This window comes from Pungitius pungitius, chromosome 2 (assembly GCF_949316345.1).
Source record: "Pungitius pungitius chromosome 2, fPunPun2.1, whole genome shotgun sequence".
NCBI classification, from domain to species: Eukaryota; Metazoa; Chordata; class Actinopteri; order Perciformes; family Gasterosteidae; genus Pungitius; species Pungitius pungitius.
In genome coordinates, this window is record NC_084901.1 from 18,697,315 (window position 1) to 18,721,639 (window position 24,325).

Sequence of the window (24,325 nt, forward strand, 5' to 3'; positions counted from 1 at the left end):
TTGGTAAATAATCAGAGCCCTGTAATATTAAAAGTGTATTGCTATATGTTTTCTATATATTATGGATTAAAGAGGATCTGTTGCTTGCTGTTGCTGTGCTTTTGTCCACCACGCTGCGTTGAGTTCACAATCCTAGAGAATAACTTCATAAGACGCCTTTATTCAACGCTCACCGGTCCCCCAAACCGCCAGTTTCTCCGCAGAACGCGCAGCGACAGATCGAAGGCGATAGGTGGAAGTTAACCACCCAGACTACATTTCCCACAATGCACCGCTAGCCGAGACTCGCCGCACCTTCGCCGGGTGGAGCTTGTGAACGTGGGGACGTCGGTGGGTTGCCGCTGGAGTGAGAATTGTTTGACAGGGAGCCGAGGCGACTTGTGCCGAGAGGAGGAGGGACGGAATTAAGAGAGAAGTTAGTTGTTGGTTTTCCGCCTGAGCGCGTGTCTCTTTTTTTTTTTTTTTCGACCGATAGTCTCAGCGAGGCAACCGGCAGAGCGCCACAGATGATTCGTAGTAGCCTAAGCAACAGGGCGACGAGAGCAATCTCAGGGACCGTTCCAGCCTTCCGCGGAGTAGAAGGCGGCAACCGCAACGCGGAAAAATAATTCAAGGGGGGGGGTTGTGGGGGGAGAGAGAGAGAGAGAGAGAATGCGAATGGTGACAGGATACCGAAATCAAACAAAATGGAAACGATGTAGCGCCGCTGCGACGTTTCGTGTAGCTAGAACTAACGGTAGAGTAGAGAGCAGGTAGCTAAGGGGCTAGCAGGTTAAACTAACGCAATACATGTGAAGTTATCACCGGGAAAAGGAGCCCAAGCAGAGCCCGGAGGCGGCCGGGAGAGAGCGAGAAAGAGCGAGCCAGAGCGAGCGAGAGAGTTCATCGGCGTTGCGAAATCAAGGAAGAGGACGCAGAGGAAGATGCTACGGAGAAGACTGAACCGCTTGGTATGTTTGCGTGTCATCAACGCCACGCGCGCGCGCGCGCACACACACACACACACGAAATTGTTAGCGTCTGCCGTCCAGCGGCTTTAACTGCAGTGTGTCCTGAAATAATGTAAATGCTCTTAACCTCACTTCATTGCTCTAAACCAGTTACCTAACGTTAACTGCCAGGTAAAGTTCTCTGCCGAGAAGTCACGACTTTTTAGTATATATTTTTTAAGAGTCACATCTCTGGAATCGTTCTCTTACGAGTGGAATAGTACAGGGATTGTGACCCATAAAGATGTGACTATGTAAAAGAGGAGGCTCTCTCTCATCTTCCTGTCTCCATGGCCCTGGACTCCTTTTCTCTGGGGGACCCCACGGCTAAAAATATGCTCTCTATTAAAAGGCACTATGCCCTGCATCCAAAGATAGGCCTTTCTCTGTGTGGCCTCTATAAGACTGATCCCATGAATGGATCCATAGGTCAGATGAGATGATCGCTCTCATTATTCCATCCATAACATTTGCAGAAATGCCACTGGATGTGGATTCTATACATTTGAGGATCATGTTTTTATACCTTTTTGGATTTTAGACTCCTGCTCATTCAATATAAGAACACAAAACAATATGCAGTCCTGCTTGAGTAGATGGAAAACACCTGTTTCTAAATGCTCCACACTGTCGTGGGTGTCTCCAACGTTGCTCTGCAACCTGCTTTGAACGTCATGTTTTCCAATTGTTCAATTTAAAGCTTAACCTTTTTAAGTTCCCCCCACTGGTTTCACTGCCTGTTCTAATCCATGAATCTGCCATGAGTGGGCTGGTTGAAAAGTGGAGTAGCTATCCTCAAGGCCGGGTTTCTAAATGCTAACCCCCCCTCTTACTGCCTTTTTATAGTGGTCCTGTGATCCGCTAACCTGTTGTCGGCGGTGGTTTGAATCCCCCACAGGCTCCGTGAGCGGTATAGATAGCAGCGGTGAATAAGGGGAAGCAATATAATAATTCTAGTGCCTGACCCTCCTCCTGGCCTCGCTCTTCGCCAGGTCAGCTGATTTTTCTCCTGGAGAGGATTGCTGCTGTAATTTCTCTCCCGTGTGAGCTGTAAATAATATTTTGTGCGCGGCAGCCCGGCCACCTGATCCACACTGCCCTCCACTTTCCCGGGGGGGCGTAGTACCTGTGCATCATGAAGAAGGGGAACAGATAGAGACGGGAAAGTGTGATTGCTCATACCAAAAAAAAAAAAAAAAAACTCCTTTGACTCTTTCACTGTGATGCACTGTGCCACTAAACTCTGCGTGTGTCAGGAACGATGTGTGGGAGCAAGTGCGTCTGGGCTTTTCATGGTGGTGGCTAGGGGAGGAGGAGGAGGAGGAAGCGGAGGGGGCGGAAGAGGTTGTAATGCTCAAACAGGAATGCGAAATCACACAGTTACCTTTGATGTTCTCTCAAGCCCTTGAAGGCAGCCGTATGATCTGCAAGGTTGAGCCTGGCGGAAACGTGATAGTATTCATTGAGGGAGCCCCCTGCCGTGAATGCAAGGAGAACGGCATCGCCGCATGGAAACGCCGTCGCCCGGCCCCAAGTACCTCGGTGTCTGTTTTTTTGGCACCATGGTAACCAGAAGACCTCCTCTTACGCTCTTGCTTGGTTGAAGCCACACAGGGGACGTTTCTGCGTCACCATCTGACTGTTGTAGTACTCTCGCGAGTATTCCTCCGCCTGTTGATGAAGTACACTGAAGCCCGACGGGGGCTCTTACCCTGTCCACAAAGACTAGGAACGGGCAGGGTGAAACAAATGGAATTGCTTTAGGTTAATGAAATTATAGACTTTAGTGCGGAAGCAATTAGCTCTGCAGCCACTTAACTAAACAAGCCTTTCGGTAATTGGTTAATAATAGATTTTTACCACGTACGATGGCACTCTCTTATAGCACTTCTTTTAGTTTGGCTTTCTTAAAAAAATTGTATTGTAAAATTGTACTCATTGATTTGAGTTTTTCTGGGTCTGTACCCTGTGGCTTGAATGCACTTATTGTAAGTCCCTTTGGACAAAAGGCAAATCGTATCAAAAGTTTATTTGCTCCCGTCATCGGGAAAAGAATATCTTTTAACTGAGGACTATTTAATCCAAGGCTGGTGAGGAGATTCCAGCCGTTTTTCTTGTGGTTTTGACGCTCCAGTGATGTCTTGACAGTTGACCCATTTTTTTTCTTCCTGTCCCACAAGAGTTCTTCTCTGTGGCCTGATAGGGCTTTAAAGCACACCTTTTGCACGGTGCAGTACAGTTGTGTTTTAAGGGTTGTGTTGTGGTCTCAAATATTTACTACCTCTGCGCAGGAAGCAGCACAACGCTGGTCCTGCTCTTTCTCAGTAGCCCCCCCCCCCCCCCCTCCGCTCACTAGTCTCAGTGTCGTATCGGTCCCTTCCTGACTGTGACCCCTGCCCGAGTAAACGGGCCCTAGCAGGTCAGGAGATGTTGTTGTGTATGTTGAAGTGTTTCACATCAAATAGGTTTGCGAGCCTCAGGGCTCTGCCGACCGGTTTCTCAACCAAGAGCACTGGCACGTTTGAGGTATGCACACAAACCTGTACACACACACACCTGCATCAACACACTAACACGACATTGAGGCGATTTAATGCTCGTGTTTTGTTCAGCAATCTAAGAGGATTTCTTTTCTTTTTTGTACCCGGTGCTGAACAGTACAGTAATTACCTCTGACCTGCAAGGGTTGGGGTACCCAGGGTATTTCCTAACATTACAAGAACAATTTAATGTACCTGTTGCTTCCTTTGAGTACCTTGGTTTTGTCTGCATGACTTACGCTGCTTCAGAATGGTTCACATTTGATGAAATACAGCTAGAAGCACCTGTTGGAAAAAAGAGCTTTAGGGAGCAGTTGTGTTAAGAGTTGTGTACAAGGCTTCCTCGGACCATTTGAGTTATCAGGTCTCTTTTGATTAGGAGTGATGCGTATTGATTAGAGCTGCGCTCAGTTTTGCCGCCATTAGTCCGGCGCCGGTTATTTGCTCGCAAAGAGAATTGCTTACTCTGATTTTTTTCTCTTCCTTCCCCTTTCCATCTGGTCTCCTGCACGCCGCTCAGTGATGGAAACCCAGCCAGAGGAGTTGATCTGCAACACACAGCAGGATAATAAATATATGTAGTGCGAGGCGGGGTGGGGGCAGTGTGGAGGAGTGGGATAGCGTGCTGATGAAATGTAGCGGGGGAGTAAAGAAAGCCCTTCGTGACTCAGACTGGAGTGAAACCACGGGGTGTACCTGTGGCCTCTTTGCATCCTCTCCATCTCTTTCTCCACCTAATGGACACTCTTTTCAGCTCCCCGCGGCGCTTCACGTTGGAGTGAGCGGGTCGAGTTGGATACAAGGGGACCGTGGATGCCTCTTTATGGTCATTTTCCACTTCTTCTTTTTTTTTTTTTTTTAAAGGCAGGAGAAATTCTCAGTTTGTACCTCTAAATAATTCAAGTGGCTTCATTTATTTTGAATTCTCCTCGCATCGCTTATCTATTTCCTGACCCACGGACCCTCGCCAGGCTTGCGGCACTCCAAATGCATGCTCGCCATCCATATATGTATAGATGCTCGTCCAGAGAGCCTCCGTGCCAGGCTCCAGCTCTAGCACTACCCAGAGAGCATTCGCAGTGGGATGTGAAGAGAATGCTGAAACGCCTGTATGTGGGGGATTTTTTTGTTGTTGTCTGTAGCTCACTCTGTGTCTGAGCACGCAGGGAAGGAGGTGAGACGGCAGCATCTATGATGTTTTCTAATCCCGTTTTTTTTTCCCCTCTTCATTTTTATGCGTTTTTGTCACAGTAAAGCATTCGAACATGTGTGGCAATCTACAGACATACGAACGCGCTCCCTCCCACACTCGCTCGAATGAACACCCAGGTTAATCAACAGCCCACAATTATCGCCGTGCCATCCCCCCCAGCCATGCCGGCACTATTGCTCAGCCACTGGGAGACATATGTGGTCACAATTCAGTGGGAGAAAACCCAACCATCCGAGCAGCAAAGAGCCACATTGATTTTTGTGATCAGACCTCCTATGCAGTGTCTACGGATAATTAATTGAATAGCAATTACAGCTAGTGTAGCTGAGGACATTATTAAAGATAATGTCATCAGAAGGGCTGCAGCTGAGATGGAGATTTTTTTTCAATCTTGTCAGCAGCATTAGGATGCACTGTAAAATCCTTTTTGTTGGTGTTGCATGGCTCTCTGCCAGACATGTCGGGGGGAGGGAGGGAGGGGGGGGGGTGAAGGTGAAGCCGTTGTTTTTTTGCAGTTTAGTTAAGTTACAACCAATACACTACATCGAAATAGCAGCTGGATCAAGCACCTTCATTTGGAGGAGCAGAATCTGGCGATTTGTCGCACAGAGCGAATGTTCACTTGGCTGGAAAAAAACATACTCCATTTATGGCTACACCACTTTAAATTCCCCTTAATTATGGATTAGAGTGTGACTAGGCCGCCGCTCAAGATTTGCTCACTTTGCTCGGTCTTAAAGCACAAAGCATTGCGCTTTTTTCTTTTTTGCATGAGAGCCCTATTTGCTTATGTCATTCTCTCCAGGACTAACTGAGCTAACTTGTCCAGATGGATGGTAGCGACGGGGACAAAGATTCAAGCTGCAGGAGCATGTCATTTCTAAACCAAAGCCTTAGTAAATGAATGCCTTACTACCGTGAACCAGTAAGAAAATCACCTGCCTATACTGAGAACTATACTAGTGAATTTCAGGCTGCCTTCTATTTGGTGTTTGCGTACGGTTCTAATTTGAGGAACCAGTGTACCTCAGATACACAAGTTACCACAGACCTCTGTGAGAAATGTGTGACTTGCTTAAACATTTCCTTCTGTTTCGGCTACAGGCTGTTTTTTTGTGCTCCGCCAACATTTCTCAATCGCCTCTCTCTCTGGTGGCAAAAACTACGTAAGGTAGATTTCCCAGAGCGCAGACATGTTTCCCAACAGCAGTTTGCAAAATTTGTGTTCAGACTTTTATGTTTCTATACTACATTTTACCTCTATATTAAATAGCCACACATTAAAGACTGAATTAAAAACGTATAGAAATGTATTCACAATTTATTCACACAAGAAAAGAATGAATAAATAATCTAAGCTACTAACTATTAATGAGCACAAATGCATAGTAATCATATCCAGAATATGCTTGAAACGATTGAGACAACACTGGGTCATTGTACTTCTATATGATCCCCTCGCCATACGATTCTATTGAAAGTCGATAAGTGATCAGATTATGTTAATCGAACCCAGTCTCTGCTGGTCACTAAATGTTAACGCTCACACTGTGAACCTTTTTATGCATCGCCAAATGCCCCAAAGGATTGAGGCAGCAGCTCCCAGTTGGTGGTCTACATGCGTTTCCCCTCCTCCCCATTGTCGAGGGACCCAGTGAAATGTAGGCCAGTACCAGCCCGTGGTACAGTACGCGCTGTGTCTTGTACAGCTGCAGGGTTGTTCGTAGAACAATGGCCCTTTGCCTTTCCACGGCAGCTCCTCAGGCTCGGCCCTCAGCTTGAGTTGGACCTTTATTGCTCCGCGGGGCCGTTCGCCGCTGAGTGCAAACAGCGGAGCGAGGAGGAGAGCAGTTGCTGGCATGGGCTCTGTAGACCCCGCCCTGGTGGAGCCATGATGGAGGTAACCCTTTTCCTTCACTTGGGGGCAAAGTATGGCCAACCAAGTTGCTCGTTTTAAGATGTGCTGATGACGTGCACCCACTCGTAGTTATAGAAATGGAAGCAAATATCCAACATGTTTTGAGAAGCAATGTAATAATGTTGAATTGTTTATTCAAATTGTCCTGAGGTACTTTGTTTAGTTGTTGTTGTAGTGACACACTCTTCACTTTTGTTTCGATGTTGATGTGTCTTCAAAAGATGATGTAGCATCTCTAAATGCTCTGCGGCCCGGACAATGAGCGCTCTGATGTGCGAGCAAATCTGAGAGCGTTGCAATTAGTGAGACGGAGCGATCGCGTGCTGGAAGAAGAGCGACAAGGAAGCGGATGAAAAGGGAGGCGAATGCACGGATTGAGTAGCGCGGCATTGACTCGACGAGTGCATCTTTCCCCCTCGCCTTCAAACAATCGTCACTTAACTCCGTTCGCCCTGTCGTAAAAGCCACCTGATGTTGCCGTCGGTCCGTTTTCACTCTTGTCAATAACATTTCTTGCTAAGGTTAGGCGGTATTTATCCAGCCATTACTGTGGGGGCACATTCTGATGTTTATCCCTAGACTTACTCCAATGGCAGGCACCTTATCTCGGGACTTCCCCTTTTCTCCTTTTCTTGTGGTGAAGAGGAAACTGCTAATGTGCACCACATCAAGTGGCAGATAAGGTTGACTTGTGACGATTCCACTTAAGAGCGACACCATAAAACCTGATGGGGAAGATAAGGCGCAGCGGAGGCCCGATGTCGTTACGCAGTGGAATACGATAAAGGACTCGTCTCATGGTACGACCTAATGAGACATTAGGCTGCGTGCAGTTCAGTTCTGTGCGGAGAATGACATAAGATGGCAGCTAAGGTCAAAATGGAACAGGGACTTAACAGTGACTGTCTGTCTCGGTGTTATTAGGACACGTGCAGGAGGCAAAGCAGTACAAGCTCAGGGTCCCCCACTGCGCTCTTTTACACACAGCTCCCTCACACCTCATTAAATGTGTTTGAGTAGATTTTCTGAGTGGATTTCTTTTTTCTTTTTTTAAGCTTAATGCCTAAAGCTCCCGCATTCCGTACCGGACCAGCTTGTGTGCGTTTCCGTCTTGTACCCGAGTGACAAAACCACCACCAATACGGCAGGCGAGCTCTGACCCCGCGTATTCTTTTCCACTTGCGTCCGCACTTTTGGGAGAACAAGTTGATGATGACCGTCATGATTGATTTTATTTGACCTCAATATTGTGTGTGTAACAACCACCTGTGCCACATGTCCCACCTGCTGTCCACCCGGCCCCCCTCTGCACGCTGCGGCAGCCCCTCCATTCGCTGGTTGCTCAGAGATTCTTAACTACAAACAAACTTTGCTGGCGAATAGAGATGCAGGCGTTAAAACGCAGCCCCGAGAGCCAGGACCACTCACTCGGTGCTATATGACAGCCCATGAACATGTACAACAATAATTTGTCCCCTGAGGGTTACGCCTGACGACGTGTGAGCAACTTATTTGGATGAGTGGTGATCCTTATCAATAAAACCAGTAGGCCGTGTTCCTTTTTTCTGTGCTTTTAGACTTCAGCTGTTCTTACACCTCTACATCTGAGTCACTTTTGAATATTATATTATAATAAGCCGCGGCTTCATCCATGAAGAAAATATTTGCCAGTCGCAGCCCTTGTTTGTATTTCTTTGAGTTTTATTCCACCATCACTACCTTGCTCATTGTTGAGTTAAATAAAAAATGCTGATTTAAAAGGTTTGGCATGGTGGATCGTCTGCACAGCCTTGTACTAGCCTCTTTATACAGTGTGTGATTGTGGCAAAGCGGGATAGTCTCTGAATAGTGAGATGGTGTGACAGGACGCGCTGTCATCATTGGGAGCTTGACAGTAGTCTTATAGTGCCCCCCCCCCTTCCCGGGCCAATTACACTATTTATACATAATTATATTTCCTGTGTAATCAAATTTTAAGTTTCTGAGTCACCTAATTCGCTAATGCACCATCTGAGCGTTGACCTTATCGATCTTCATCCACAGGGCCTTTTTTTTGTTCGTGGCCGATGCTTTTCCATCGAGGAAGACTCTGGGCAGCACTTTACTTTTGGACACTTTTCCTTTACTTGCTCGTCGGTGGCATTGAATTGCCGTGTTTGACCTTTGACGGTGAGGTATGGATAATGCTATCACCACCCCCCACCCTTCTCTCTACACTCCATATTTCTGAGGTGTGCATTGCGATCACGTAGCTGCCATGCAGGCCTCCGGCTTCAACTCTCGTTCCGCTTTACAGCAAATTTGCCCCTGAATCAATGGCCATTCAGTAGTTCTTACCTTCACGACCCCAGGGCTTGGTCTACTCTACCATTTCTTTTAGAGCATGATCTCCGAGGCCCAAAGATGGCTAATGCCGGTGCCTGCGACAAAGATTCCAGTGTTCCAAGTGGCCCGGACCCTTGAAAGTGATCATTAGCCTAGCTCTCGTGTATAATCGATCCCCGATGGGCACAGGTGATTGGCACTAGCAGAAGCCAGCCAACTTCTACTGTAGACTCTCTGAACTGTAACCCTGCAGGTAGGCGCCACAGCACTTCGAAGGTCCTTTATCTCCTGATTTGTTTTGTAAATAGCTCCTTGCTTGCATTTTGCCTGCACAGCCTTCTTTCTTTTCTTTTTTTCATACCGTCTCCTCTTGTTACATGCGTGTTCGCCATAGCCTAGCATATCTGGATTGCTGGTACATTTGTGGAATAATTCGCGAGTACACAGAGGAGAGATAACTGGCAGAGACACTGCGTCTGATTGGAGCCCATGAGCATGGAGGTGTTGATACAGAAAAAAAGCGTGCATGGTGTCCTTGGATACCGTTGCACTTCCTTCATCCCACTCTCTCTCCCTTCGTTCTCTGGCAGCCAGGTCCGTCCGGCCTCGCTGAAGCAGTGTGCGTGTGTGCCGAGCGGGTAGGGGATGGTGGACCTGATAGCAATGCTGAGGATCATGTCTGCTCATGCATAGGGGAGCATTATGTAAGCCCTCGGGTTCCTTGGGTCTTTGTTTAAGATCTTTGTAATCCATTCCCTCAACCCACATGTTGGTGGTCTTTGTATGAAATGAAGTACACCCCCTGCCTGCATAACCGTGATAATTTCTAGGCACAGTAATAGCTACACGACTTGTACCTGAGCGACTGTAATTGGAGGGAAAAGGCTTTGGCAGTTTGGAACATGCACAAGCTTGTTTACAGTTTCAGTTTAACAATAAATAATTCATTTGATTGAATTTAAAATTCTAGTGAATTATTTAGTGTGATAATTGACCATACAAATAATGTATGTTGGTACAAATATGTTTGAACTCGGTAAAAATCAAAATATTAAAGTCACATTACATGAAATGCCCTTCGATGATTTTGGAAGGCGTGTCCCATTTCCCCAGCATATTTTAAACCTGCAACAAGAGGAAAAGTGGAATACGAGTTAATATCACCAGATTCATTGTATACATTATTGTTAAAACATCTGTCTGTAAAATAAAAACATAATTTCTCCTCCTGGGGAATCTAAAAGTGTAACCACGTTTTATTAAGTTAATGTCTATGTATGAATGTCTCTACTTTTAAGTTAGGGAGCAATGTGCAGCCTCAGGATGTTTCACACACATACGGAGGAACCAGCCCGATCAGAGAGAATGAAGACCTACCTGACACTTTGTTTTCACCGCCAGCACTTTTTGTGAGGTTTGGTTTAAGGCGAGACCGCCGCTCGGTTCTCCCGTCTTGCTCTGTGATTCAACCTGCCTGCCTTTTGATGGGAGAGGATTTTCCCCTGTCCACCTTGTGTCTCTGGCTCCTCCTTCTCCTTCTCCTGGCTGTCCACATCCCTAACTCATTCATCATCGGCGACTGACCACCTGGGAGGGTAGAGAATTAAGATATATTCACCATTTTGGCCTGTTGACCCCCGTCACACTGTTGGCCGGCCGCTCTCTGAGTTATGGGCCGGGGCTCGGCAGTAGAGTGCTTTTCAAGTCTTTAATTTGCTGCACCACTGCAGCAACTCTAATCTCTTAATACCTGACCTCTGGGTGGAATTAAGGCCTCCACAGGCTTTAAAACATTTATGGCCACAACAACTTCTATGTGATCACTGTAGCTTTTCTGCACCTGAAATAAACAAGCTGTTTATTTATCGGAATGTGTTGAGTAATTCTTGTTTCTAGCCTTTTTTATATTTCAGTTTAACTGGGCCTGTTCGCTGCTTAATCTCTGAAATGGAAATACGTCCCTTGAATGCCTAACACCCTTTCTCTGCTTCTCCTTATATCTCTTCTTGTTTCTACCCACCTCTGCTGCTCGGCCCTCCAGCTTGGCGGCGATGAGAGAAGAGTAGACAGTAGGACTATCTACGTTGGTCATCGGTCATCTTCCCCCGGTGAGGCGATCATCCCACTCAAGTTCTGCGATAACAGGATAGTGTCTTCCAAGGTAAGAAACGCACACTTGTCTCGCCTTGACCCTTTACGTATACCTTTTTGCTCGGCAACTTCTCTCTGTATTCTGTTCACCTGCCTTCAAGCATTTTTCTTTCTTATCCGACAAGCTGAATGAATTCTGTGCCGTCCCTTCTTTATTCCTCCTCCCCACTTTCTCTCCACGCGCTTCTCCTCCCTCCGAACGGAAGTCGATTATTTGTGTGTCCCTCTGGCCTCCGATAGACCATGCTCCGCCCCCCCCTCACCCCGCCCCAACCCAACCACAGTACCTCGCTGTGCACTGCAGGCTCGGGCCGACTCGCTTACGGATATGAGGAAAGCGATGAGGAGGGTGGAAGCGGTGTGAGAGTAGGACGGCAGTGGGGATTTATAGTGGTGCAGAGCGGCCCATTGAGGATGGGCCAATCAATTTGCTCCTGCCAGCATGTCAGGGTAAACAGCCTTTAATTACCCCGGCTGTAGTGTTGATGCCCCCGCATGCCTCTGCGCTCCTCAATCATCCTGTTGCTTTTTGCAATACGGCCCCCCCTTTTCCCCCCCCCCATTACTTTCACTCTCTCTTCCATCTTGTAAAATGAGATGGGCCCTTCTGCTGCTGCTGCATTTCAACGCTGTGCCCATGCAGATGTTTCCTCTTATAAACGGTGCTGTTTCCTCTGCAGGTGTGTGTGTAAGTGCACACTCTTGTGTTTGTTGGGGAAGGGGGGGGCAGCATATTGCCGAGCCGTCTCTCAGGGATTTAAGGAGATAATAGTGTTGCTTCAGCCCCGATGGTATCGGCAGTCATGCCCACTTATAACAGAATAAAACGCTCTGTAGTCGCCAACATGATAAGTTCTGTGTTCATGAGTGGCCGGACTTGGGAGATAAATTGCTAATCTGAATCAATAGAATACCTGTGATCCCCCAAAGGCCTTCTGCCTCAGCAGAAGAAAGAATTGAGTCTCGGAGCGATTGAAGTTGCCTTTAGTCTCCCCCCCCCCCCCCCTCCCGCGCGGCTCAGACAGAACATACATACGCAAGAGTCTGTAAATATTCAATGGCTCTAATCTCTCTTCCCTTCCCAAGCTTTTTGTTAACCTCTTGAGATTCTCTATGCCTGAAATGATGCAGAAAAGAGCCTCAAAAGGCAACCCACAAATTGTAATACCTGTTTTATTTTTCTGTGACCTATATGCATGTTTTTTCTTTCTCCTCCCACAGTATACGGTTTGGAACTTTCTACCAAAGAACCTGTTTGAGCAGTTTAGAAGAATTGCCAATTTCTACTTCCTCATCATTTTCCTGGTGCAGGTAAGGACAATTTTACTTGTAATCATTGTTGAATCACGTTTTTGCTGACAACCCTTAAAGGCACCTGTCGCTGATTAATCACGATTGGTTAATGTGTCCGACTTGGCTTCACTACCTGTTGTCACAATGTGTTAGCCCCCTTGTGTGCGTAGGAGTGTGCGAAATGGTGGACATTTGCATACGGGCACAGCAGGTGTGAAACAGATACTGGATGTGTGAACTGTGGGTTCATCATAGCAGCTTACGCAGATGGCTCTCTGTAACTACTGTCTCACAAGGCCCTTCGTTTGGAGGAGGAAATTACGCCATGGTACTGCAGTAACATGCAAAGACATTCCTGCATAAACTGAAATTAACCGTGTCTAGTTTGTGTGAAGTGAGCCATCCCAGATGTAAGTTAGCTGTATGGAACTCAACTCTTCCAACATTTACCTCCATTATTCCAGAATTGTGAAATCGTGTGTTAAAATTCAAAGTGTGTATTTCTATCCTTGTGAGAAGCTGACTGACTGACAGCTGGTCGGGAGCGCCGGCCAAAAGGCTTTGACTGGCATCCTTATTCCCTTGCTCTGTGATCTTAAGTGACCTCTCCTCTCTCCTACCCGGCAGTTGTCAGTTGCTTGCATTTGCAGTTGCTCTTCTATCATCTCTGTACCTTTTTCAAATCCTTGTGGATGGAAACTAGCGTCCCTCCTGTTAGCAGTAACCCCAAACTACGAGGGTCTGTAGTGTAAACAGGTGCTGGCGTTGGGTCTGCTCTGGAGGGATGTGCTCTATCTAGTCGTATGCTGACTGAATGAGCTCACAGTCACTGCTCCCTGTGCTCCAGCAATGTGAGAAATATCCTCTGTCCCAAATCCCATCATTCAAGTCAAAAGCAGATCAAATCCAGACTTTATTTTTCCTCCCGGCCGGTGTCTCCACTTTTATTTACAGTTGACAGCCTTTTATTTTGTTCTGTTTGTTTACTTTAACTCCCTGGGATCCTCCGCTAATGGATAATGGTTCTGGGTTTTTTGACGGCTGTGAACTAATGTGTGAAGTTATCGTGAGCAAATGCAGTTCACTTATGTGGGAGTAAACCGCCGAGCATGTTTGCGTCACTCTCGCAAACAAGCAAGGATTATCAGTGTGCAGTGCCATGTGTGTTTGTGTGTGAATACGTTGTGTGTGTGTGTGTGTGTGTGTGTGTGTGTGTGTGTGTGTGTGTGTGTGTGTGTGTGTGTGTGTGTGTGTGTGTGTGTGTGTGTGTGTGTGTGTGTGTGTGTGTGTGTGTGTGTGTGTGTGTGTGTGCATGCGGTTGTTTGCCTCGGTGGGTGTCCTGGGTTCGCTGAGGGTGTTTACCCAAGCTGCAGCGTGGTTGGTGTGTCTCCGCTAATCCAGAGTCCCTTAAGGGGCTCCTCATCCCAGCCACTGAGTTTTCCCATGCATCCTGCTATTATATGAGGGGGGGGAGAGAAACAGGTACGCACTCCTTCTACAGCCACATCTCAGAGACGGAAACAAACCCTCTCACTTTCCCTGAGAGCCTTCAATGCTCCACCAATAACCCAATGTCCTGCATCCTCCCCGTCACTCGTCGCCTTTCTTTGTGTCGTTCTTTCTCCCTTATTCTCTCGCTCGTTCCACCCGTCCCTCTGCAGCGCTTCCCGGCTGCTGACGTCAGCAGCCGGGAAGCCCTCTGTACGTCTCAGTGCCACAAATAGACACATGCAGGCTGATAAAAAAGCACCACTCTGCTATAAATAGCCCGGTGTGTCTTGGCGTGAATTAGATCGAGTGAGAACAGAGTGCAGCGAAAGAGTAAGCGAAACTGGGGTAAGAGAGAAAGGGGGAGAGCAAGAGGCGGGAGGCAAAAAGACCAAAATAGGGGGTAGTCGTCAGGGCCCACAGCGCCGCCGCGCCAACTCGGGAACCCGCTGCCCGTCGGTCGCTATGACACACCTCCCTGCCCGGGTGAGAGGCTTTGTGCCGCTCTGATATCACACCAGCGCAGCAGCAGCACACAGTTCACTCGTACTGCTCAGATGTTTGGGCTTTGCATTTGGTGCAGAGGAGGAAAGGGTATCGGGCCATCTGGAAGTTTTGGGGTGAGGGGGGGTCGTTGCCAATCGGTGCATATGAACAATGGAAGAGTCGTGTGTTATTTGACCCGAGTACAGTTGATGAAGGTTTTAGTTTTCTCACGAGGTTGCTGTTGCAGTATTTCCATTGCGTCAATGATAATATTGACGCATTAGAGGCAAGTTTTCACCCTGTTCCCAAATTGATGACCGTCCCTGATACAGTTATGTCGGTGAGGCTCAAGTTTGAAATGAAAGGTGCTTTTTTAGAATCGTTGTTTATGAACTAATACTAAAAACAGACAAGTGTGAAATGAAAGAAAGCGCTTTTTTAGAATCATTGTTTATGAACTGATACTAAAAACAGACACTGTCATTTATCTCTTTTTATAGTCCTCCACTGTACGGTTGAGAAGCAAAAATGAATAACTGGAGCGAGATTTCTGCTGAACGTTGGCGTTGTCAAGCATCCGTTGCTGTGGTCGCCCTTTGTCGAGCTCGGCCATCTGGCTGATGCATCACAGGGGCGAGCTGCTGCTCACTTAAACCCCAATCCAATCACACCCGTACCTGGGCAAGGGTTCACCTCTGAGGAGCTGGTCACGACAAAGGGCTACAATGACCGGAGTACACTGAGCAAATCGATGTTCCACTCGCAACCCGAGTAAAGGGTCTTTAACACAGAGCCCCCTCTGCCTCCCTCTTGTGCACACACGCACTGTTTTTTGAAGCATTGAGCGCTCTCACCTCGGGCTCGCCACACCTGAGGCTTCTGCTGCAGAATCATTACTTTTGCCTCCGTCCCGCCACAATCGGCAACCTCGACAAATATAACGCAGACTCGTATGAATCCGCGCCCGTCCAAAGGGGCGATGTGCACTGGTCCGTCTCTGATCCTCGGGTTAACTGTAGTCGCGGTAAAGCACTGGTGGGACAGTAGCTCACTGGCTTTTGTACTTGTACCTGTGTGTGTGTGTGTGTGTGTGTGTGTGTGTGTGTGTGTGTGTGTGTGTGTGTGCACGTGGTTGGTTATGGGCTCAATGTGGCTGTGTTTTTTGCTTTATTTTGAATTCTCAGTTCACGCACAAGTGATCAATCACCAGATACCTCTTCAAAACGCATCTGCTGCTCTCTCTCTCTGTCTGTCTGACAGCTCGTGATGCTCCTGGTTAGAATACCAACGAGCTGGGTGCGTTCAACGACTTCGGGGGGGGCGGGGGCGAAGAGCCCGGCATTCTGCGGGATCAGAAATTCCCGGGTAAATCCATCTTATGATGGCTTTAAGGGACACAAAAAAACACACAAGGCCGTTTGTGCGTTGGGGCTGAAGCTGTCAGGTGGGGCTCGTGAACCAATCGTTTGGGATTACCCGACCACGCGTGTTAGGAGTACACGCACCAATAGATCACGGGCCGTACTGTCGGAGTCCCTCGCGTACACCTTGGGTGAACCCAGCGGCGCTTTGCGTTGGCCCCTCTCACAGGCCTTGGCAGAGACACCGAGGTGCTGTCACGCCTGCAGATGAGGCACGCTGCCCCTGGCCCACTTGATTAAAAATTCTTTGGTCCAGAACACTTGCTCGCTCCATTTCAAAATGTAAATGTCCCCCGTTTCCTGCTGATGAAGACATTTTGGGGGTAGTAGAATGGAAACAGTGGACACCCTGCATTTAGAGGACTCGTCCTTTCCTCTCATAGCATCGCCACGCACTCCGTCCTGCGGAACCGCACACTGCAGTGGCGCTTTGTACTCGTGTCCAGTAGTTAATGCAGAGCTTTTCAGTTGGAAGGCTGTGTGTGTTTGTCTGTGTGTTATCATGTGGTAATGTTAAGCCTCTCTCTGAATTTCCTTTTTTTGTTGTCTCCCCCGCAACAAAAAGGTGATAGTGGACACCCCCACCAGCCCAGTCACCAGTGGCCTACCCCTATTTTTTGTGATCACAGTAACCGCTATCAAGCAGGTAAGAAGCTGCCTAATGATGCTAAGTGTTGATTTCCTTTTTATTGGCATTTTATTGCCATGTTATTTCCTCATAATGCTCCTCGGTGCATTTTAAACCTCTCTCTCTCTCTCTCTCTCTCTCTCTCTCTCTCTCTCTCCAACACAATAAGTCCCCCTGCCTTCATAACCCCCTGCTGTGATTGTTGTATGAAGTACGTGACTAATGCTTTCTTGGTTTTGTAATAATGTGCTCTGCTGGTGAATTTTGATTTTGGGCAGAGACCAAATGGGCTCTCTGGGAATGTGAGCAGAGAGACAGAGAGACTATTAAAGAGGTCAGGGTCCATTTCTTTGACTCTTGCTTCCATGTCCCAGCTTTTAGATGTATTGTTCTGAACATTGGCTTTTTAGATTGTCTGCTCCGAGAACTTTGAAATGCACAATAGTGGGTGTGCTTCCCTATGAAAATATACATGTGACTCACTGATAACGCTGGACTGCAGTCAGCCAGGCTTTGAAGTGGGACACCAAGGCGCTCGGCCCGACTCTATTAGTCAGCCAGAGGTGAACAGTACAGTTCAAGTGACCATCCGTGGAATGCCTCCCCTCTCCCTTTTCATCCCCCTGGCATCGTTTCTCTCTGCATCACTCAACCAGACTCTCTATGTCTCTCTCCCCCTCCTGCCTTTTCCTGGTAATTCTACTATCTGGCTCGGGCACCACCTTGGCACACACTCTGGTCTATCTGTCTATATCTATCTCTCTTTCTCTCTCTGCCCATCTTGCACCATCTCTCCAACACCATCTGAGAATTCCTCTGCTGGCATTGATTACCTCCTAAAAAGTGTTCAGCAAATATTAATGTATTTATTAACTCTTATCCGTGTAAATGGGCCTAATGGAGGCAACCAGGCAGACCTGTTTGAGTCAGATATAATATAATTAAAGTAGAACCGGAGGATGTTGATAGAAAAAAGCTGTTTCTTAGCTGGTTGTAAAGAGGGAGAGAAAGCTTGCTGTAAAGCAAATCAGTAATATTGGCCTTTTTTTAACTTCTATGCATATCACCTCCCCTGTGGGACTTGTACTTATCTTATGCGATCGTTTTGAAAGTAGGTCTTATCTTATGATAGAAAAACAAAATAATTAAGTTAAACACCAAATGTAAAGATTCTACTGTACACACAGACCTTCTTCTCTACCAGATCTTTCCTTCTCTTGGTGAGATGTCCTGTCTCATATTTAGGCAGCTGCTTTGTTGTATCAAGCAAATAACTACATTCTGATTTTGATATGTTGATGTAGGGCTATGAAGACTGGCTGCGGCACAAAGCGGACAATGAGGTGAACAAGTACCCAGTGACAGTGCTGGAGCAAGGCGAGAGGACACGGAAGGATAGTGAGAAGATCAAGGTACCTTTTCCACTGGGATATGCATGGCCAGTATGAAACTGCTGTTTGCACACACACACACACACACACACACACACACACACACACACACACACACACACACACACACACACACACACACACACACACACACACACACACACACACACACACACACACACACACACACACACACACAAGGGAGAAAATGCTCTGCATGACAAACTGATTAGATGTTCAAACATGGGTGTGATGGTAATTAATTTATCCAGGTTGTTGTGTGCAGCTTAGTTCTGTATGTAATGTATTCCTACCTGTTGCTCTAGGAAAAGGTGTTTTCAAATATGTATGGATATGCAAAAAGTTAAACATGCATTGCATGCATGCAACAATATTCAGGTGTGTGTGTGTGTGTGTGTGTGTGCGTTTTGACTCCTGGTTTGGTAAAGGCCCGCTGGTGCTGCTGAGAATCTACATCCAGCTGTAGAGGCCGAAACACTGTTGTTTTGTGAGAAACTTTGTACAGCTGTTTCCTGCACAGCAGCTCACACACACGCTGAGTGTGGGCTACCTCCCAGTGCTAACTGGACAACAGCTAAAGTAAACAATTAACAAGCCAGGGCAAGAAGGAGAATGTTGATCAGTTTTCACACCCCTGGACATTGTGCGTGCTGTTTCTTTAAGTAGGCATGCTAACAAATTAGCCACAACAAGTTGAAAGGAAACTGACGGCGGGGTGTTTATTTTGGAGGGCCTCATCTTCCTCAGGCTAAAGCGGTTATCTTTTAAACTTCTGTCACTCTTCCTGTGCCAATTCCTACTGATCTGGGGCTCAGGAAGGAGAAAACAAACTGAAAAGTAGTGTTTGGTTGTTTTGCTTTGATCAGGTTGGAGATGTTGTGGAGGTGGAGGAAGATGAGACCTTTCCCTGTGATTTAATACTGCTGCAGTCCAGCCGTGATGACGACACGTGTTACGTAACCACAGCAAGTCTGGATGGGGAGTCCAACCACAAAGTAAGACGGGCCCTTCTGCTTTCAACTTATTCCGGCTAGATTATAAAAGTATTTTTTATCGAAATGTTAATTTAGAAGAATAAACTTCCAAATTGTTTTTATGAATTTATATAGTTTTTAGTTATGTTGTTTTTATAAACGTGAAGCTGCTTATGCGATGGAAAGTGGTTAGATTTGTATCTTAACTTAATAGTGTAGTTTTGATAATTAATTGGGATTTTCATTTTGTATTGTTACCAACGTTGCTTTGTAGAACAGTCTAACTTCCTCTCTTGACTAGTTTCTCAAAAATGTGTGTTGACAAAAATGATCCTGAGCCAATTCTGTCTTCTCTCCCTGTGTCTCACTCTCTCTCTCTGTCTCTTTCTCTCGTAGACACATTACACAGTGTCAGACACAGAGAAGGATCTGGAAACTCTCAACGCCACCATCGAGTGTGAACAGCCACAGCCTGACCTTTACAAGTAGGAACTCACTATGCGGCCCCTACAGATTTACACCACGAGCATTTGTGCCTTGTGTTTGTTGGACAATGAGTTCCCACAAAGCCAGTTGAAAAGGTCCTGAATGGCTCTATTGTCAATACGTCAAATGTTTAAGTGGAGAGGTCCTGGCCAGCTTCAGAGGGCGCTTCACATTAGGTTTGGCGATGGTGGGCGTGGTGTCTTCAGTAATCTTAGGACTGAGTCAACAGACAGCCTTTGGCTCCAACTCGGGGCAAAGGGATGGACTGTTGTCGTTTAGCCAGGCATCCGGGTGGCAAATGCATGCTATTCATAGTCAATAAAACTGACGGCATGCTGATTGCTAGCTTCCACTAATAAGCCGGCTCTTGAACCTCCGCACCGGAGTACTGAATTCTTTCTAAAGTAAATGTCCTCTGGATAATTTAGGATACCTTGAGACCTTCTATCACACTGAGAAATATAAACAAATAGTCTACATGTATTTTTTTCCAGGTTTGTTGGCCGAATGCACATCTACAAAAACAACCAGGAGCCGGTCGTGAGGTGAGAGAACTCATGCACAGCAACCTCAGCCCACTTTAAGTGGGAGCAAAATCCCCAAAAGCTGGTGCTTAAGCACCCATTAGTTTCCCTTCGTATCACCAGCAAATCATTATTCCGTTGACTCTTCATCGCCGGCAAACATTAAAATCAAACCGGGCCTGGCTCTAGCCACTGCTTCCAGAGCACTCCCGCAGGTATTTATCATTGACTGCTTTGTAATGACCATACAAACAAAAGCCAATGTCCTTCTCAAGAACACTGGATACGGTGTTGGCTCGGACTCCAGTCCCACTGTGAGTTGTCACTGCATATTTTAGAGCGGAGGCCAGCTTGCTCGACAGGTTTCCATTTGGAGAATAGAGGAGTGTGCGGATTGCACAGCCTCTGTAACGTTGATCTACTGATGTGATCGTTCAGGTCTTTGGGCCCAGAAAACCTGCTGCTGAAAGGGGCGACTTTAAAGAACACTCAGAGAATTTATGGTGAGTCGAGTGATATTGACTCTATAGCAATACAGTTTTTCTTTACTGTGGAGATAGCCTGAAGGGCCAATCTTTCCTCTCCCCTCCTTTCCTCTCACAAGGTGTTGCCCTTTACACTGGCATGGAGACAAAGATGGCTCTCAACTACCAGGGAAAGTCTCAGAAACGCTCTGCTGTGGAAAAGTATGTTTAGAGGGAATTAATAAATTACAAATTTGTGACATTTGTGTAGTTATTAACTTTTTTTTTTCTTCAGGTCAATCAATGCCTTCCTACTGGTTTACCTTTGCATATTAGTGAGCAAGGCCCTAGTGTGCACCACACTTAAGTATGTGTGGCAGAGCAAGCCAGGACAGGATGAGCCTTGGTACAACGAGAAAACCCAGAGAGAGAAGGAAACCAATCTGGTGAGTCCTTGTTTTAGCGAACCTGCCTGTCCTTGTTTTCAAAAACCGAGCCGTGCAGAAACAACCACTTGGGGAAGACTGAGGCACGCTGATAAAACTCAACGAAGTGCCCCCCTGCGGACCTACATTGTTAAACGGTTCATTTTTTTGACTGATATCACCCCCCCCCCCCCCCCACCTCTTTGCCATCGGTGAACTATGAAAATGTTGATCGTCACAATTGTTTTTCTTTTGGATAATCCAGGACAATTTAAGCACATGATGCATTTTAAGCACAATGTGATGAAGTTACGATATGCGTTTAAATATGTGTTTTCTTTACAACAGTACCTAAAGATGTTCACCGACTTCTTGTCCTTCATGGTGCTCTTCAACTTCATCATTCCCGTATCCATGTATGTGACGGTTGAGATGCAAAAGTTTTTGGGATCCTTTTTCATCACATGGGACAAAGACTTCTTCGATCCGGAAATCAAGGAGGGAGCACTGGTCAACACTTCTGACCTCAATGAGGAGCTGGGACAGGTGAGGCACCAAGATAGAGTTGAGTCCATTAAAATGTGGTCTACAGACTTAGAACAGAGCAACCGTGAAATATAAACGGCTTATAATAACACCAGATTGGTCGGGCTGTCCTTACTTCTCCCTTTTTATGGCACCTCTAACTCAAACAGTGCTGCCGTAGATTAGTCACACTTGGTTTGCCAGATGATTACTTCAATTAAAGTTGATGCATCGTTAAACTGATAAATGCACTGTTATTCTTTCCAGGAGTAATTGCCTAATCTTATTGTTGGCAACTGCTAAATTGTACAACTGAATCTTTATTTTTTTTTTAAATTTGTATCACGTTGCCTGCAGGTGGAGTACGTCTTTACAGACAAGACGGGCACCCTCACTCAGAACAACATGGAGTTCATCGAGTGCTGCATCGATGGCTTCCAGTACAAGTACCGGGACGCCAGCTCAGAGTTGGACGGGTTCTGTGTCACAGATGGACCTGTGAACAAAGTGCAGGAGAAAGCTGGCAGGGTGAGTGTTGTGGTGTCCCTCCATCTGTTGTGAAAGTCCCACTCGCAACAACATATGGCCGCTGCATAGCTCGCTGCTCAGAAAAGACCCTTCGCAGGTCAGCCACAAAACCGCCTCCTCGACATGTCAAGCACTCGACTCGCAGGGGAAGAAAAGTGTCTCTTTGCTCTCGGCGTGAGCGCCTGATAACACTTTACGGACTGGGGCACTTCAACAAGCATGCTGATAAGAAGCCCATTAATACCAATGGTTGTAGATTCCTGGGTTTATCTATCGCTGGCTTCTGTATATGGCTCCATTTATGGCTGCAGGTTGATCAATTTTTACTCAGCAATGCAAATCACATTAAGAAATATAAAGTAGATGTTAGTGTGTGGTAGAAACGTGTAATGGCTTGTATACAAAATAAATAAATGAACAGCAGAAAGAATTTAGAGAACTGTGCATAAATGACTCAGTACAAGTACAGTAACTGCTTTTAAGAATAATATTTTAATTCCATATCAAATGTTTTTTAAGAAAAGCTTTTCTCTTTTGGTGTAAAAGATACGTGCAACAAAAGGCTTTTTTTAAGTGCCATTTTGCTAAATAACAAACAAAACAAAACAATCACGTATGTGTAGGAGGGAGAACAAATTATGCAGATTCACAGCTTGAAGATGTTGCTCTGTCGGTGCTGTAGCTATTCAGTAGTAACATGACTACACAAAATGTAACCGTTTGGGCTAAACTCACTAATATGTATTGAAGTGTATAACTCCACAAAATTTGATGTATAATGATCACCACACCAGTATATTAAATATTTTTCACAGAAATTTGACCTTACTGCAGACGCAATATAAAAGAACCATTTTATAAGAATATATGTGTGGAGGGGGAATTGTTAAATATTGTTTGTACCTACACTACAACGCCATCCACTTCATCTCATTTAATTGCGTTACGCCACGTTGACGTCGTGTTATCAGGCGAAGGAGGAGCTGTTTCTGCGGGCCCTGTGTCTGTGCCACACAGTCCAGGTGAAGGAGCCCACAGAGCAGGGCGGAGGCCCAGCGGACGGACTGATGGATCAGGTGGACGCCGGGGTGCCCCATCCACCGCAGGAGCAGAGAGGCTTCATTGCCTCCTCACCTGATGAGGTTGCGCTAGTCAAGGGTGCCATGAGGTGAGCGACGAGCCGTCATGACTCGATGATATTGTCCAGTAGTTCAAAGAGCAAGTGTACATGCTATGCATTCCATTCGTGGAGGGCACGGGTGCAAAAGAAGCTCATTTGAGATGATTTGTCTCCACCTGCAGGTATGGCTTCACATTTCTGGGACTGGAAAGTAGAAACATGAAAATTCTCAACAGGAATAACGATGTTGAAATGTAAGTCAGCAATTTCACAAAAAATGTCTTTAGATTCATGATATTTGTTTAATTTTCATATGCGCGGCTTCTTTTATTTACCCACCTCCCATAGGTATGAACTGCTTCACGTGTTGAACTTTGACCCGGTGAGAAGGCGAATGAGTGTAATAGTCAGATCCAAATCAGGTGAGCTGGAGATTGCGGTTAGGTTTACTGCATCGGCTGTAATTCGAATGTTGACCCACAGCCCTCACTCTGCTTTGGGTTTGTCTGTCCGTATGTTTGTTTTTCTGTAATATCCAGGTGATACATTGCTCTTCTGCAAGGGAGCCGACTCCTCCATCTTTCCTCGCGTCCGACGGGAGGAGGTCGAAAGGATACGCATGCATGTGGAGCGCAACGCCACAGTAGGTGACATGAGCACATTTCTGTTGTGTTCAAAATGATTTACTCTGTGATTCAAGGTTTGGACAGGTTTTATTTGATTAGTAAAATGACCAACAGATGACAGATGGGTTTTCTTGTTGTTTGGTTTCGCTCTTCAGGAGGGCTACCGGACACTGTGCGTGGCCTACAAACATCTCAGTGCAGAGGAGTACGCCCAGGCAGATGCAGGACTGAGGGAAGCCAGACTGGCTCTGCAGGAAAGAGAGGAGAAGCTCATGGCTGTTTACAACCAAGTGGAGACTGGCATGAGTCTAATAGGAGCCACTGCTGTAGAAGATCGGTGGGTGCTCGCGCTACACAACCAGACAGCGGTGGCAGCTGTAGCTGCTCACGTTTGAAGTCGACTAATGTCTTTAGTTATCTCGGACGCGCTTGTTGTTCTTCCCCTCTCACAAGATCAGTGGCAAGAATTAGGGGGCGCTTTATCTCAGACCACACTTAAAATTGTCAGAAGGCAGATGACAGCAATAAACGTACCACAAACGTCCTATTCTTACTCACTATTTTAGAAAAGGCCCTTTGATGTTTTTCTGAATCTGACACATTCCTTCTTTTTATGATGCTTTTCATTTTCTTTTCCTAAATAACTCTTCACAGTAGTGGTGTCACAAGATCCCTTGTTTAAATGCTCTGAATTGGCTTATCTAAGAGAAAAACTGACAGCCAAAAGTCTCCTTTTATTCTTAACTTTTTAATGTAAGCCCAGAGCGCCATCTTGTGGTTAAATTTGGC

The 24,325-nt window shown here is 46.4% G+C and overlaps 1 protein-coding gene across 8 annotated transcripts in view; it reads left to right on the forward strand.

The window, feature by feature from the left end:
- Positions 1–302: 302 nt before the first annotated feature.
- The window catches only part of atp11c (ATPase phospholipid transporting 11C), a 32,752-nt gene continuing 8,729 nt past the window's right edge, over positions 303–24,325 (forward strand). For 7 of the 8 annotated variants that reach the window (XR_009949814.1, XM_037460506.2, XM_037460503.2 and 4 more), the window contains exons 1-18: positions 6,483–6,642; positions 11,027–11,146; positions 12,358–12,447; positions 16,390–16,470; positions 17,757–17,864; positions 18,731–18,859; positions 19,235–19,323; positions 19,819–19,869; positions 20,287–20,351; positions 20,453–20,534; positions 20,608–20,758; positions 21,086–21,283; positions 21,620–21,790; positions 22,762–22,958; positions 23,093–23,164; positions 23,259–23,332; positions 23,450–23,553; positions 23,692–23,873. Coding sequence is in view for 7 of the 8 variants with exons in the window: in XM_037460506.2 (XP_037316403.2) it covers positions 6,634–6,642; positions 11,027–11,146; positions 12,358–12,447; positions 16,390–16,470; positions 17,757–17,864; positions 18,731–18,859; positions 19,235–19,323; positions 19,819–19,869; positions 20,287–20,351; positions 20,453–20,534; positions 20,608–20,758; positions 21,086–21,283; positions 21,620–21,790; positions 22,762–22,958; positions 23,093–23,164; positions 23,259–23,332; positions 23,450–23,553; positions 23,692–23,873 (1,973 nt within the window). In the remaining variant the exon portion in view is untranslated. Of the gene's footprint in view, positions 951–6,482; positions 6,643–11,026; positions 11,147–12,357; positions 12,448–16,389; positions 16,471–17,756; positions 17,865–18,730; positions 18,860–19,234; positions 19,324–19,818; positions 19,870–20,286; positions 20,352–20,452; positions 20,535–20,607; positions 20,759–21,085; positions 21,284–21,619; positions 21,791–22,761; positions 22,959–23,092; positions 23,165–23,258; positions 23,333–23,449; positions 23,554–23,691; positions 23,874–24,325 lie in introns of those variants that run through there. The other variant, XM_062560554.1, reaches the window with a different exon arrangement.